The sequence below is a fragment of the Calonectris borealis genome, chromosome 2, assembly GCF_964195595.1.
Source record: "Calonectris borealis chromosome 2, bCalBor7.hap1.2, whole genome shotgun sequence".
NCBI classification, from domain to species: domain Eukaryota; kingdom Metazoa; phylum Chordata; class Aves; order Procellariiformes; family Procellariidae; genus Calonectris; species Calonectris borealis.
Window position 1 is genome coordinate 148,301,593 of NC_134313.1, and position 15,998 is coordinate 148,317,590.

General features: G+C 38.3%; 1 protein-coding gene across 2 annotated transcripts in view; it reads right to left on the bottom strand.

The window, feature by feature from the left end:
• Positions 1 to 15,998, bottom strand: part of RSU1 (Ras suppressor protein 1) — a 111,366-nt gene that overhangs the window by 76,484 nt on the left and 18,884 nt on the right. For both annotated transcript variants that reach the window (XM_075143866.1, XM_075143867.1), the window contains 4 exons: positions 9,518 to 9,638; positions 5,782 to 5,900; positions 4,213 to 4,295; positions 3,828 to 3,942 (listed from right to left, as the gene is read on the bottom strand). In XM_075143866.1, coding sequence (XP_074999967.1) covers positions 3,828 to 3,942; positions 4,213 to 4,295; positions 5,782 to 5,900; positions 9,518 to 9,638 — 438 coding nt within the window. The remainder of the gene's footprint in view (positions 1 to 3,827; positions 3,943 to 4,212; positions 4,296 to 5,781; positions 5,901 to 9,517; positions 9,639 to 15,998) is intronic.

A 15,998-nucleotide genomic window follows, 5' to 3' on the forward strand; every position in this document is an offset into this window, starting at 1 on the left:
TCAAGTATGTACCTAACTTTACAGTTTTGATAGTGTCTCCCTTTACCTGAGGAAATTATTTGATAAACTAGAATAGCATTGAATAGTATATTTAAAAGCCATTGATGTCAACATTCAGTTTTAGAAAAAGAGGATGGTAATTAAAAATGCATCCTTAGAAACCACTGTTCTTGCCACAGGCATAAACATGAGTGAACTCTGTGTACATGCACACACACACGTGTACTGGCAGCAGGGTAACGAACACAGTCAATATTAGAATCTGGGTTTTAAAAATCACGCCATTTGTTTTCACATTGAAACCGCAAACCTACAGATAAGCTAGTTACATTCTCTGGGTGGCTATTTACATTTAGCTACAACTTTGTGAGTATTCTGCACCATATACTACTCTTACACTTCTGACTCCGCTAAGAAAATCTTTTATGTGGCACATATGGGTCCACCCAGATGACCATACAATGAACTTAAAACACCATCATTGATCTTACTAATTGCATCTGCCACTTTACATGGTTCTCGCTTCTACTCGGCTTTCTTTCCAAACACCGTTCCAATTGTTAAATGGTCAGAATACACAAAGTGACAGATTTAGTGCTTCCTTGGCAATTTATATAACTGACTGCAACTCCATTGTTGCAGTGAATCATGATTTATTTGTCTCACAATGCAGCACATAACCTTTTAAATGCTAGGGAAAAAAATGCCAGCGCTTCTTTAAAGTTTATATATGACTGCCCACCACCATTCCTCATGAACGGGGTTTCGAGAGACAAATGATAAAAACAAGCTGCAAATTCCACCCACCTACTCCCGGCCATTTCCTGCGTTCATCACTCACACGTACTGTATTTACAGACAAGCACCCTCACCCAGAGCACCAGTGCACTCTTCTAGACCCCTCTTTTCCTCCTGGGCAAGAATATTTTTCTTAAATTAGTGATAGGTATCCTCTGCTAAACACAGAAGAGGATAATACTGATCTCCCCCAGCCTTCTTACCAGTGCATGCCAGGCTCAATCACATCAGGTGAAATCAAGGGCAGACTGCAGGGTTTTATTTATTGGTATCTCTCTCCGTTCCAAAATTGCGATCCCAATGCCTGTCTGTGGCCTTTTCTCATACCTTACTCTCCATGCCTTCTTCTGCACGTATTTCCATTGCCTTTAAAAACCAGTTTAATGTACTCCTCCCCTTCTCCTCATTCAAATACACTGTTCTATTCTGGTGTTTATATTGTGCCCATCTCCCAGGTAAATGAGCATCTAATGACTCATTGCTGTCCACCAGTGCCCGAACTAAGCCAGCCAAAAGCCTTCAGCACCTTTAATTATGAAAGTGATAATAAGAGAGGAAAGATTGTTTACTTTAAATGGAACAGCACTACCTCCAACTAATGCAAATAGGACCTGCTCATTGAAAAAGCTATTTATCCAACATGCACAGCACAAAGTATTTGGATAGTTCTCCTTACATTATAATTCAATTTTAAAAATTTAGCAGGGAGAACTCAGACAGCAGATAAAATTGTTTTTCCCTCAGATGGCGACTATGGAATCAGCAGTCCATTCATGAGGGTGGAACACTCGCATACCACCTTTTCTTGGCAGACTAAAACTGTCTGCAAAGGGGCCTGCTTCTCTAAACTGTCGCGGTTTACAGAAGGGAAAACAGGGCTGCAGAGATGAAGTGACTTTTTCCAATCATTCAGCAGATTCATGCTTGCCTGTGGCCTGCTCCTACCTGGCCTCCAACAAGCCCTCCAAAGCCCAGCCTGGTGCTCCATTTACTAAACTCCACTCCCTAAAAGTTTGCCTATATGTTTAATAAGCAAGCAAGAACATTGCTTTGCACAGTAAATATGCTTGCAAGTTGCACAAGTTACAAATCTAGACTTCAGTGTAATGTTCTCTGGAAATATACCCCAAAATCTAAGCCATTTTAAGTATTTGATATAGTTCTAGTGCTACACATGGCATAGACTGCAACAGAAATTATGCCAACCAACCATGACTGAGGATCTTGGGTAAGACCATAAAATGAAGCATTGGTAAATTAATACATGAAGAGAAAAGGATAATTTATAGAATAGCAGTTGAATAATAAAGAATGGAGATGACAAGCACTTAAGCTGAGTCAATGCACCTCATCCTGATCAGGTGGGGCAAAATTACAAGTCCTTTCTCTACCAGATTGTAATATTGTTCTATAACACAAACAAATGTTAACTAAAAGGAGAAATGCTTCCCTTGGCCATCCTGAGTTTTGCAGGTCAGTGCAAAACAAACATCAAGAATTTTGTTTCAAATGTTTCCATTTGGTTTGGACAATGATGGTAAAACCATTTGAAGTGAATTTGCTGTTATGCTTGTAAGGCAGCAGCATGTTTAGAACATTTAATTAGCCACAGAAGGTGGTTAGACTCAGTGCAGCATTTAACTTCCACTTTCTGGAAAAAAACAAGGCTATAATTTAGGAAGCTACAGAAAAAGATACTACACGCTTCTGAAATGTTATTGCTGTTGAAAGAGACTTCATAAATAAATATGATTTTGACAAAAAGCTAAAGAAAGTATACCCATGTCAAGGAATAAACACCTGAAATTAAGGAAACGAGAGCAACTTCCATCTACCAGTGGCGAGGCAAAAAAAAATACTCAGCATCATATAGTCCACTAGATTGATAAAGGCAAAAAAAACATGGTGGGTAAACAAGTAAGAGTCAAAACAAACATCTTCCCCCACCTCATAGAAAAAAAGCAGACACTTTCCTTTGCTGTATAAAACGAAAAGCATACTATCATATTTATGCACACAGCTGCCCCATTCTCTAATGGGTCAAAGCAAGTTCTTATGACAACAAATAATTTTGCTTTACCATGCTAACTTCAGTCACTATCTTTCTGAGTTTTGGCAATTATTATTTGGAAGGTACTAGTAGAAGCAAAGAAGCTTCCCTATATAACAGTTCACAATAACAAGAAACAAGGAGTAAACCCTCTGTAACAGGTGTTTCAACAACAGGTAATTGATGCAGCTACATTATTCCCAACAAAAATATTTTATGACAATCTTTAAAAAAGATCTGAAACCAAATTCTGGCTCAAACAGGCACAACTTCTATTGAAGTTAATGCCCCTCACATAAAGCAGAATACTGCAATACAAATTCAGCAAAATCAATACTTAAGTTTCAAAGAAAAACTCTACCTTATAGGTTGAAAAAAGCCACTTGTAATCATATTTAAATGGCCAATATCACAAATTCAAAGTACATCAACCAGATCCACTGCTTTAAGTGAAAGAGCTGTCAACTCACTAAGAAAGGTAAGCTACTGAAATAGAAAAAAGAAAAATTCCTCTAATTTAGCTATATTTCACTCTAGTTGATCAAACTTCCATTTTTACAGGAACAGTCACAAAAAACCACTTATACTGCTGTCATTTTTGCTTAATATAATTTTGGTTGATCCAAATACTGTTCTCAAAACACAGCCAGAGACAAGAATAGCTTTGCAGACCCAACATTTATGATATGTTATATAAAACAAGATGCTATATACAAATTGGCAGTCAGGTGTACTAATACACAAGGCAAACGTAACATGTAAAAAACTAGTAAAACCAAACACACATCATCTTCTGGCCCCTCTGCATATCCAGTAGGAGTGAAAGTGAGTGTTTCTCTGGGGAAAGTAAATATTAGCAGCAATGACGACTTAAGCATAATCATTTCCTAGAGTTTAACAACTGGTTTCATTTCAGAGGGAACACAGTGCATAATTATCATTATTATTCAAATAAATAAATGATCATCCATAATCTTACCTAGTTCTGGGGGCAGCACAGTAAGACGATTTCCCTGGATATGAAGTTCCTTAAGCTGAGTGAGCTCACCAATTTCTTTTGGCAGTGATATCAGGTCATTGTCTCTAAGACTGAGCTAAGAGTGAATATAAAGTAGTCAGAACAATTTTCGGTTACTATAAAGCAGCCTAAAACAGAACTCTACTCCCTCTGCCCCCACCTTTCTCCTAAAAACTCAATTCTTCCAATTTATTTACAAGTGTCCACTGGTAAACAAGAAACAGTTCCAGGTGTAGTGGTCTATTCCTGCAAACATACCCAACTACTCCTCAAATTGACTAGATTCTATTCCTACAAGCGTTGCAAAAGTGAATTGATTTTCCAAGAATTTAGATAAATTACTTACTATCTGCAACTTTGTGAGCTTCCCAATATCTGGCGGCAGGATTTCAAAATCGTTGTCACTTAGATAGAGTGCACGCAGGGTGGCTGCAAATTAAATAGCAATATATAAACAGGGTGGCACATAACCCAACCATTTGAGGTCTAATCAATAAAAGGGAGTCAGGTTTGATTAATAACCCTGACTCGGTGAAAAGCCTTTGACATACCCAAGGCTCACAATAATAACAAGCAGGTTAAACTTAGATTTACTGGCCTATTGTATTGTTGGTGAGTTCAGGAAAACATCTGTATTCAAAAGGACTGGCACAATTAACAATTTCTGCAATAGTAGACTCTGGCAGGTTCTGGCATATAGTCTCAATGCTCAGCTGCCTGAATACAATCATTACTCTTTATTACCCCCGATTCTTATTCATTACATCAATTTGCATCCTAAACAAACATTAAAAAAGTCATCTGAGTTTTTTGGACAAATGCACATCTGTGTCTAAGAGACCTTGAAAGAGAGCAATACAGAAGGCTCAAATTGTATAATTTGTAATTTCCATGCTTAGTCTCTACGAAATTCACAGAAAAAGAGATGACCCAGCACAACCATGTAGCTTGCTATTATTGAACAAGCATACATGACAGTTTGAAAAAAAAAAATTGAAATGGAGACTCACAAAGAACTGTTGGGTGCAGCGGGAAGGAAGGTGGTCAGGTCAGCAAAACCTCTCCTCCCCACCAGAGAGGAGATCCCGTTTCTCTTACGCAGTTTACTCCTCCTCCTCTTTTCATTTAGTTATATGTGACCATTTTTAATAATGCCGACTTAAAAATTTCCCTCTGCCAGGTTACAATCACAAAGTCTCTCAGACAGCGGCACTCCTTCCTCTCCCCTCACCTGTCACTTTTGCTGCTAAATGCATTGATCCTGAAGTCGCTTCAGCATAGTACACTGAAAAGACCAGTAAGGTAGCAGAATCACTGAAATCCAGAAAGTGCCAGAATTCAAGTTGCTTAGGCAACCATAATGCAGCCCTTTTGCACATATGCATTACAATACCTTTATTTTAACTCTCTGAGCGTGTATTTTTAACATGTGCAAAGGTCAGCTTAGCTCTACCCTTCCTGTGCCAAGTTTTGTAACCTTCACATATTTTTTAAAATACTGGTCACTTAAACATCCACAAGCTGTTAAAACTATTTCAGCAATGAACTATCAGGAACACAATTGCTTCCAGAGCCAACACACAACAGCCGCCTTGTGAAACAGTTTACTTTCCCCTGAGGCTCGCAAGCTTCCACGAAGTTTTAACTGAATATGGGACTCAAGGAAATATTATTCAGAAGAAAACAAATATACCATTACTAACCAAGTCTCCTCGTGTCCAATGATGTCAGGTGACTGTGTATCAGTGATAAATACTGCTGAGCTATGTAGAAATATTCAAAAGATATTCAAAGAAAAACATAAATATCAGAAAAAAATTCTGTTGGAATTTGGTTTCCATCAAATAAATTTCAACTGCAGAAAGGAAAGCACTGTATCATGAAGATTTGTAGAGTTTTTACAAAAGTTTCTTACTCAGATAGAAGAAGTTTCCTGGTAGAGAATTTTCATTTAAGTTGTTGTAGGTCAAGTCAAGAACCTCCAGAGCTGGTAAAGAGCCAAATCCCCGTGGCAAGGTGTTTAACCTGTTCATGCTGCAGGTAAAGAGGAAAAAACAAAACATGACATCAGTACTCACTTCATCTGGTAGGCATAATACAGGCAACCAGAGTTTCATTTCTAAAAAATGTAATGTACACCAAAATTCCCTTTCGTTTTGTTTTGAAAAGAGCTTGATGCTACAAGATATTGAGCAAGTCTTTTGTGACGCAGACCTTTTTTGACGCAGACCTTTTTTAGCTCTCACTCTCATAAATATGCCCAAAACTTATGCACTCACAAGGGATCCCATCTGCTACACCTGTTGATTGAGGTGCCACAGTGCTATGCTCAGCTTAAAGTGTGCCACTGAGCAAGCTGGTCCTTGGTAGATGACCTATCTTCTAGCTAAACTACAAATTACCTCTTTGCACAGCATCTTTACCATCTGCCATTCCCCCATACCACATATTTTTTCAGCATGGTACCAAATACAACAAGAAGTACCTCACTGCACAGTATTTACGTTTAATTGATAATTGCTGCTCAAACCCCTCCTTAAGAACAGCAAATTTGTGTCACTAGATAACTATTGATGCACATGGAGCATGAGGTAAATAAAATGTCAGCCCTCTGATTGATGTGGCTTAGTCTAAATATAGCTCATTCAGCCAGTCTTTAAGGGTTTAGAATACCAGTTCCTACTGGCAAAAGCCAGAAGATGATGGGGTAAGCTAACAGGAGAAAAAGGTTTCTCTGATAACCTGGAGCAGACAAGCTACAGAAAACACAGTAACTTTTCTCTGACCTCAAAGGGCTTGAATGAGGGGATCCAGATAATCGCTAGAGCTGCTGCAACGACAAAGAAAGGCAAGGAGCTGGAGATGATATTCATGGCACCTTACTGTTGTGTACAAGCTAGAGCTCTGGCTGCTTGTCACAGGAACCGAAAAGAACTACCAGCCCAGTATTTATACTGTCCCTAGTGTACACACACCAAACACGTAGCTTGCCTGTGTAGATCTTGCTTCATTTGTCACCTGGGTTTGAAAGTGGAACACAGAAGACGGGCATCTTCAGGGAGAGCACGTACAGGTAGCTATTTTGAAGAACTGGATTTTATTCTTACGATGGAAAACAGTCATGACCTTTCACATGTTATCTCTAAACTTATTCTTAATTTGACTCTCCTTCTGACACAAAAGTGATAAATAGCAATAGCTACTACTGAAGTCAAGAGAAGATGTAATGTGAATTTATGGAGAGTGATGTAATGTTAAAACTATGAAAACTCAAGTCAAAAGTATTAACAAAGTTGGGTACCCAAAAATAATAACGACTTTTGGCTCTATTCTCTCGGGCCTTCCCTCCCCCCCCCATGCAATGTTTGTGAAACACTGTGCTACAGTATGTGATAAATACTATGAAAGACATCTACAGGACACTTAATAAGCCCATCTTCTAAAAGTCCTTTGGATGCTGAATTAAACACAGGAGCAGCTGCACCTCCAGACTAAGCATGATGACTACACGTGCAACATTTCTTTTACAGACTCTCAGGTACTAATCTCACTTTTCCTCTCCCACTTCTGCATAAACCATCCCCACCAGAACAAGAACCTTTAGAGATCAGCTCTCTGTAGCTAAATTCTGAATGAAATCGTCTTCCTCCTCATCCCTGATGAGAAGTCCTACCATGGACTTGCACCTATAGTATTACTGTTGCAGTAGTAGCTATTAAAATACAGAAGGGCATTCTCCACTATTGCTACTGCAGACTTGTCACTGCTTTTAAAACTGTTCTTCATATCAAATAGGACTAAAGAAAGCAGCTCCTTTTTTACTAGTAAAAAGAGTAAGTGCCCCTGATGGCCTTCCCTTTTGTAAGCAAGGAACAGGGAGAGAAAGCGTCTTCTTCCTATTGACAACAGGCAGAATGGTATCTATTCTTTGGCATGGAAAAAGAACCACCTGAAAGTCCCTGCCCCGGCCCTACAGAAGTTCAAAAATTGAGCTTGTGCCACAGAAACCATGCCACATCTGCCTTCCAAATTTTTTTTTTTTTAAAAGCTTTTGGTGCAGCAGCGCACCTTCCCTCTTCCCACCCCACTACTTGATCCTTCTGCACCAAAATCCTTCCAAAAATCATCTATGCTCTTATTCAAGCTTCCCCTCTTCCCCAGAGGGTTGTTTTGATGCCCTGTGTGTATACATGCACTGCAGATGATTAGAGGCTTTCTGGGCTCCCCCCACCACAGTCCCAAACTATTAGAGCAGAGCAATTTCCCCTTCACTGATTCCAATGACTTCTGAAGCAGAACCCATTTTGCAGAATTAAACCTGTGTCTGGAAGAATCTGGGTAAGGAGGGGATTAAGAAGGAAGAGCATTTCATCTACAAGATCTTGGACCACATGACACACGAAGGTGGCAACTGTGGTTCCAGACCTAAATGTCTGCTGGTCTTAACCCCAAGTGGCCTTTGTATTACATTAATAGAAAAAAATGTAGTGAAGACCAGTACTTGAATTACACAAACACTTGTCAATGCTTCAATCCATGGAAAGAGTCCAACTTCTTCCGCCCTCTATACACTGCAACACTTCTATATGCCATTCCAAAATACGGATTTTAACTCCCAAAGCATATAAAATGCTGCTTTTCAGAGAAAATATTCATTCATGATCAAATCCAGGTTCAAACAGATATTAGGGCATGCCAGAGATCTAAAGTGACCACATAAAGCCCAGAAAAGACAGATCACCATGAAAACATTTATTGGCATTCCAACAGTTCAGAATGCAATTCAATTATCAGCACTTCACAAAAGTACCCGAAGCAGGATACACAGAGCATAGACAAAGTCATTTGATATTTAAAATAGTAAAAAATCCTGTTTGATTACGGTGTTCAGAAGTTTGAATTTATAAAATACAAGCATTCTTTCTATGAGAAGCCTATAAAGCTAAAGCTCGCCCCTACTAGTGCTTTCCTAAGTAGTTTAATATGTCTAGTTAGTTTTGAGAAGGTTCTGTGCTTCACATTTATTTTCTTGATAATTCAAGAAAGCCTTTTTCAACTGTAGTCATTATAAAGTATCACCAACTCTACTGGAACATGGTATCTGAACACTTAACAGGAATGCCTCTGGCTCAAATTCAGTCAATACTAGCTCTTTGAATTAAACGCAGACCACATTTAAAGATTTGCTGCTTCTTTTACAGGTTTAACAGAAATTGAAATTTCTTTAATCCCAAATTTGGAACTTTGGAATTCAAGTCTTAAATTAACATGGAAAAATTAGTACTTGTTTGGGTTTTTTTTCTAATTTTTTTTTTTTAAAACAAAGCAGAACAGAAGATAGAACTGGCTCTTACACAGCAACCACAGAATTAAGAGACAGTTGCTAGGGAAGTAAAATTCAATAATTGCTTAGATGAATATGAGTTGCTGTTGCCCTTAAATGGTTATTAGTGTATCAGAGTGCTTGATCACTTAAGTATCTGATTATTCAGGACATTAGCTAAACACTCTGAAGCCGTAATTGCCAAGTTATCATCACAAACACTTTCAAAAAGAAACTTTAATAGCAACAAATAAGAAGTTCCAGTTTCAATTGCAACAATGTTTGACAGCACCTCTATTCCAGCAAATTTTTGCATTAAGATACGCACCCAAGATTCAGGTGTTTGAGCTTCTGGAGACTGCTAATCTGTGTAGGCAGCTCCTCAATCTGGTTGTTGAAAAAGTTGAGCACTTCTATGTTTCTCAGGTCCGCGATGTTTGCTGGCACAGCTGTGGAAAAGTTTTCACAGTGAGAGACTGCAATTAGAGCAAGCTACCTAGACTATAGATGCTCTGCTGTCTCCTGTCTTTTGCCCTCTTTGTACAGTGGCTGATGGTAGAAACAGCATCTAATAGCTATTGCAATAAAAGCAAAGTTTGTATCAAAAAAGTCTCCCATCTGGAATCTGTTCTCATTGCTGAGCGCAGTCACTTTGTACTCTTCAGAAATTACTACCAGTATTGTAAGGTATTTTGACTAACAAAGACCATTGCAGAGAGAATGCTCTCAGAGTAAAAAAGAGAAGCAGGGCTTCCTCTGTGTTCATGTGGCACACACAGGTCTCAAAGGAGCAGAGCTTAAGAGACTCAGATCATGTCATTATTTGAGTTGAAAAAAAAATGAATGATACAAGCAGTTACACTAAGGTAACAGTTTTATTAAGGGTCTTTAATAGCAATGATGAAATAAAAACTCATTTTTAGCGATGGCCTATTCTGCTTACTGCTTAAGTAATCTAGTATCCAAGTTTTTGTGCATTTAAGATTCAACAAAATTCACAAAAATTTAAGTTCAGCCCTAGAAGATGAACAGTTCAGCCACGCCCTCCCATGATTGAATAACTGATCAATACACATACATGTTTACATTGGATTAGCAACAAATCAATACCTGGTTATTATCTAGAAACATGAAAAATAAGGCAGTAGCACGATATGAATATGCTCCTCAGCTCCTCAGATGAGGTTAAAAAGCTAGTCAGATTTGCATCTTTCCACCCTTAAACTTAGTGAGATTTAAGCAGACAGCTGAGGTTTACATAAACAGAGGTTGGCAAATCACCTGCACTGAAGCTTGCACCTGTGTTCAATATTCACCTTGGTTCAGTCTCAACTTTGACTGCACATCTAAATAATAAGAAGTTTTTATGAGGCCATGATTTTCTTTTATTTGTTGGCATGAGGCAATCTCAGTCTTAAAATGGAGTCAATAATGTTTACAAAGCAGAACATTATAGTATGTCACATTTACTAGATTATAAGCCTAATTACATTGTGAAAAATAACAGGATCGCTAACAAACACTCTAATTACACTACATAAATATTACTGTTGAGGGTCATATTCATTGTAGGAGACTTTTAGCAGACTTTTTTTATAAAGTCATTAAGGCAAATCTGAACATTTAACAGCCCTCCTTTGTGGTATTTTCCAACTGGTCCTTGCATATCTCTCAGTCAATGATGGCAAGAGTTATGTGCCTTCAGAAAGTAGAGAGTAATGTACTACTACTGTTGTTTTAAATTATTCCCTAAAAGAAGTTAACTGAGGATTTTAATTGACAAAATTCAGCTGTTTCCAGCCTCAATATTTCACAGAACAATAATTACCACTATTAAAATGTTTTCCTTTCAGAAATTAGGCTTTATAATTTGACTTGGATGAGATGGCAAACCACGTTTCTGCCTTCTCAAACATATACTATGTTTACGCAAGACTAGGAATCAGAAGTACTAGCAAATACAGGTTTTCGTTTAGTCAAAGCCTAGACAATACAGAGACAAAATACAATTCTCCCGAAGTTACACTGTTGATGCAATTAATAAAAATTTGGTATGAAGGTTTCGGCCTTTTTGGCAGTGTAAGAGATTAGTCTCCTAGAAAAAACAGTGCAACTTAACATCACAAGTTATACTAAATGCAATGCAGAGCTCTGTTGCAGGAACACTGAAACGAGCCCGACATTCAGGAGGCCACACTTACCAAGCCTGCAGTCAGCTTGGCTGCCTATGTGTCAACTCCGTGTTTCAATTATTCAGGCTGAACGCCATCACAAGATGATAAAGAAATTAAGAAGCTATTATCCGAGACACTGAAAGTTCTCAAAGGCAACTAAAAAAGTCTATCTTACACCAGGGACAACACTATCACCACAAAGACAGGAAGCCCATGAAACTTTTTTGATCTTGCTGTGAGGCTGGACTACAGAAACCGTCAGACTACAGAGACAATTTGTTAGTGCTACTCTCATGCGAGGAAAATCAGCAATACCTGACATGCGCTTCAGTGTTGGTTAACGGGCACCTTAGATTTAGTCAGTACTACTCACAGTGGATTTAGTTACCTAATGACCTCTTGGATCATGGAGTAGCAGTAAAGCTGTTCTGCATCTGTGAACAGACCACAAGATGGAGACAAGTACCCTCCAAGCAGCCTGACAGAGTCCAAACAATAAGTGACATCAAAGCAAAAAGCTGGACACTGTTACTGAGCTACCTTGAACTAGCAACACTGATTTAGTGGATGTGTCCTTTCAAATACCTATCCAAACCAGCTTGTTTCCCCCTTAAGAATAAATGAACTCTTAAGCTTGTACCTCACTTCTGACTTAAGCTAGGAGACTGTGGAGAGATGAAGAATCATTTCAAGGAAGAAGGTAAACAGATGTCTTAATTTAAAAAAAAAAACCAACAACAAAAAAAAAACCCAAAAAACCAAAACCAAACCAAAACAAAAAACCACAAACTAGAAAAACAATCAGAAAAACCCCATGAAACTACCTGGAAAGAGATGACACCTAGACACCAAGATAGGAAGAAAATGGCTTCCAGAGATTTGTTCATGAAGATTACACTTGCACTGAAGATCACACCATCAAAAGAGAACCCTAGTTTCAATGGGTTATTACACAGCTGAAGTTCTCAAATTCTGCCTGCTCATCCCACTTGCAAACACAGGGCAAAAACTCAACCTCCATCGGCTAGTTTACCAGAGGTTTTTAATTTGGTTTTCTTTTGTCAGGGGACAGGTGTGAGTAAGTGTCCCTAGTGAACAATAGGAGTTGTGTCCTTGCACATGGTCCGCTAACTTTCTGATATATCTGTATAATTCCCACATACTGTATTTCATGTTGTGAATCACACTCAGGATACTTTATATCATTATTTTCTTCAAGCCATACTAAAAGCTGCATGGGTAAGCAGGCTGAAAAGAGAAAAAGGATAAAAATTTAGCAAAGGAGTTGGATGAAATACTTTGTGTCTCACCCTGTTAAATCAAAATAAAAAGCCCCAATCCACAATTGCATTTTTTGGCTTGGATGGAGGGGCTGGAGGTATTTCCTGAGAAGGAAAAACCAGAAGAGTAACTCAAGACCAGACTTGTGGGAGGGGAGAGAGGACTTTTTCCTGTAACAGTTTATTTTCTGGTTCAACAATTCAGATTCATTTGTAATATGAATGAATGCTCTCTTGGATTCAAAGAAAAACAGAAGACCAAAATTAACTCCTGTACTGGTCTTGTAGCTAAACTGCACAGGTTCAGTACCTTCAGGTCTAAAGATCAGCAGCGGTCAAGCAAGGTTGACTATGCATATAATGTTCTCTGTTCTGAACTTCACACGACTAAGTGAGTCCCGACTATCATCCCACTGTTACGTTGCAAAATTCTTTCCAGATATATAGCAGACTGCCAAATACCAAGAAATTCATGTTCTGGCAATACCGAATTCCACTCAAGTCACCTTCTCATGATGAGCGGTGAGAGTGAACTGTCAGCATCCTGATTCCGTTCACCCACGTATTTACAGTACGATCCACAGTGTCTTAACAACTCTTCTAAGACCATCTGCTGCCCAGTGTCATTAACAACTAAACTCCCCCTCAGCAAATGCTAGTAAAATTTGGCAGCCCACTGCTTTTGCATTCTCCTGTGAAGCTTCAGTCACATCATGAAGCCCCATTCATAGTAAGGCTCACTTCACAAGACCAGGAACGGTGTCCCTCCCCTTGTTCAATACTGGAAATCGCATACAGTGATTCACTATGACAGCTACAGACTTCACCTTGATTTCAAGAGCTTGGTTGAGAGCGAAAGAGAGGGTCTAGAGGCTGCATATCAAGGAATAAGAGGACTTTGTTCATGCTTCTGGAAATAAGGATTGGCAACTTGTTATACTTCAAAGCTTTTAAAAACAAATATGCTCTTTTTTGCCCTGAAGTTAGTGGCAATTCTTTAGGAACTAAAATATATTCTCATCAGAGCAGCCTTTCACTCAAGGCAAGTTATTAAATTTTATTCCTACATAAGCAGCAGCTGTTCAAAAGTTCTAATACAATTTCCAAAACATACAGAAGAAGGATTAAACATTACTATTCAATGCCTATATATAACTCCACACCTAAGGATCCTGGATCTGGACCTTAGTTCTCTCTCCACATCAAGAACCAGAAGCCAACACTAGACATCCGTCTTTACTAGAGGTCTGATGTTGCCCTCTGTTGGAGAACAGATACTGGGTTAGATGGACCTTTTATCTGAGACAGTTACGCAGAGAAACATGCTAAGAACATTTAAATCAGTTAAAGCAGCTTGGACTTACAAGTGCCTCAGATGTAACCCTTTCTCATAAAGCAGGTAGTTAAGTGGTTCTCATACCATTACTTATCACTGACATCTAGATCCAGCTCCTTTTCTACACAAAACCTCTGCAAAGGAGGAAGAACACAGAAGATGGAAGTGGACAAAAGGAGGTGCAGTTCCAGTCTGCCACTCTTTAGTCATTCATCTAGGTTTCAATACAATTCCTCTTGTGGTGGCAAAGCCCTTCATGCAGCTGAAAATGCACAGGCTTTCTGATAAGTGTCTATTTCTGCAAATGATCTCCAGGATTGTTTCTCTTAAATCTTCCGTGAAGCACTGGAAAACAACAGGAATCCTCACAACTTTAAAAAAACTCAGGTGTTTGCAAGATTAAGTCTCCATTTGCTTTTCAACTAAAAGATGAAATCTAGTCTGCTTTATTGTATTTAGTAGGTACTGACATTAAACCAAACATTTCTGAAGACACTCTTAATAAAAAAGACCCATATAAAAATCTACAAATTAAAACTAAAATAAAAAACATTTTAGACAAGGATGCTCAGATGAAAAACGTGACAAGAGTCAATAAACCACCCAATTGAACAAGTGAAACAATTTTGTAAAAATGTAAGTCTCCATGAGAGGAACAATGGTATGTAAACTGAGCTAAACATTTCAATTCATGTATACCTTAACATTGAACATTCAAAATAAACATTGTCCCACTGCTGCTTGGAAAACCATCTATAACACCTGCCTATTCATAAAACTGCACAAGTAAGTTTACAATCTCCTCAATAAATATGATTCAAAGGCTACAGAAAATCTCCCATTGAATTCAATGGATTTTGAATCAGACATCAAGTGAAATAAGAATTTTAATTATTTAAAACATGATTAGTTTCTTTGGCATTCATATCTTTAGAAACTTTAAACTGCAGAATCCCTGTTTTTTCCAGAATGTTTCTTTAGTTAATGAATTAATTTTGCAGTACCTAGGAACATAACGTTCAGTAGTACTCTATACCTTTACAGGTTCTAAGGGAATATTTATCCAGAAGAGCTATTAAAATGGCACTACTTGTCAGAGAAAAGATTTATAAGACTATGTCAGTTTCTCATTAAACTGTTCCACTTAAAAGGTGGTCAAGAGTCAATGCAGACCTTCAAGAGTGCTATCAGTCCATTGTAGATCCAAGGTAAGGTTTTCTTGCCAAAAGCAAGAACCTACTTCTTAAGCCTAAAGTAAAACCTGTGGGCTATACAATACAATAAACCCAGTTCTGCAGACTGTTGCTATTCCAGTTAGAGTCAACAGGAACTTTTCATGAGTAAGGATTCCTTAGAGTAAAGGTCATAAAGACATGAAATGTTACTCATATTTCATGGGGGAGGAAGACTTTAGAATACTAAATATATAATGCATTCTGTGCATCCAATATAACTGTACTCATAGAGCTGGAGCCATGTTTAGATTAATTTGACAAGGGTTCTGTTATACTGAGAGAGAAGCAGTCAGCTTCACCAAAATGAAAGAGGAATTAGCAGAGGGAGAACACAACAGTTTTAGTTTTAAATATTCATAGGCATGCTGATATCATACTTGGCAGTTAACTGGAGAGAATCCTTATCCCAAGTGAAGCATAACAGTTCTTAATTTACACGTTATGTAGTTCAAGTTTCCCCTTTTGCCCTCCCTCCGCTCTCTTCCAAAGGTGGATACTAACCTTCCTCACACTGAAAACATTAGAAACAAACTTGTCTCCTTAATCTTCAGCTCTTTCCAGAAACCAGCAGAGTTCGTTTCTGCAATTATCCACAGAAGCACTGCAGTTATGAAAATGTTCTTATGAGCATGTTTAAATTATACTATAGCTCACTGATGTGCTACTGTGCTAACAAAACAATTTATCAATAAACAGTTTTAATTTAGAAGCCAGAATCTAAGGAGAAGTGCTGTGAGCACAAGAAAGGCTGAGAAGAGACTGGGAATCAAGTGACATCTAGTGA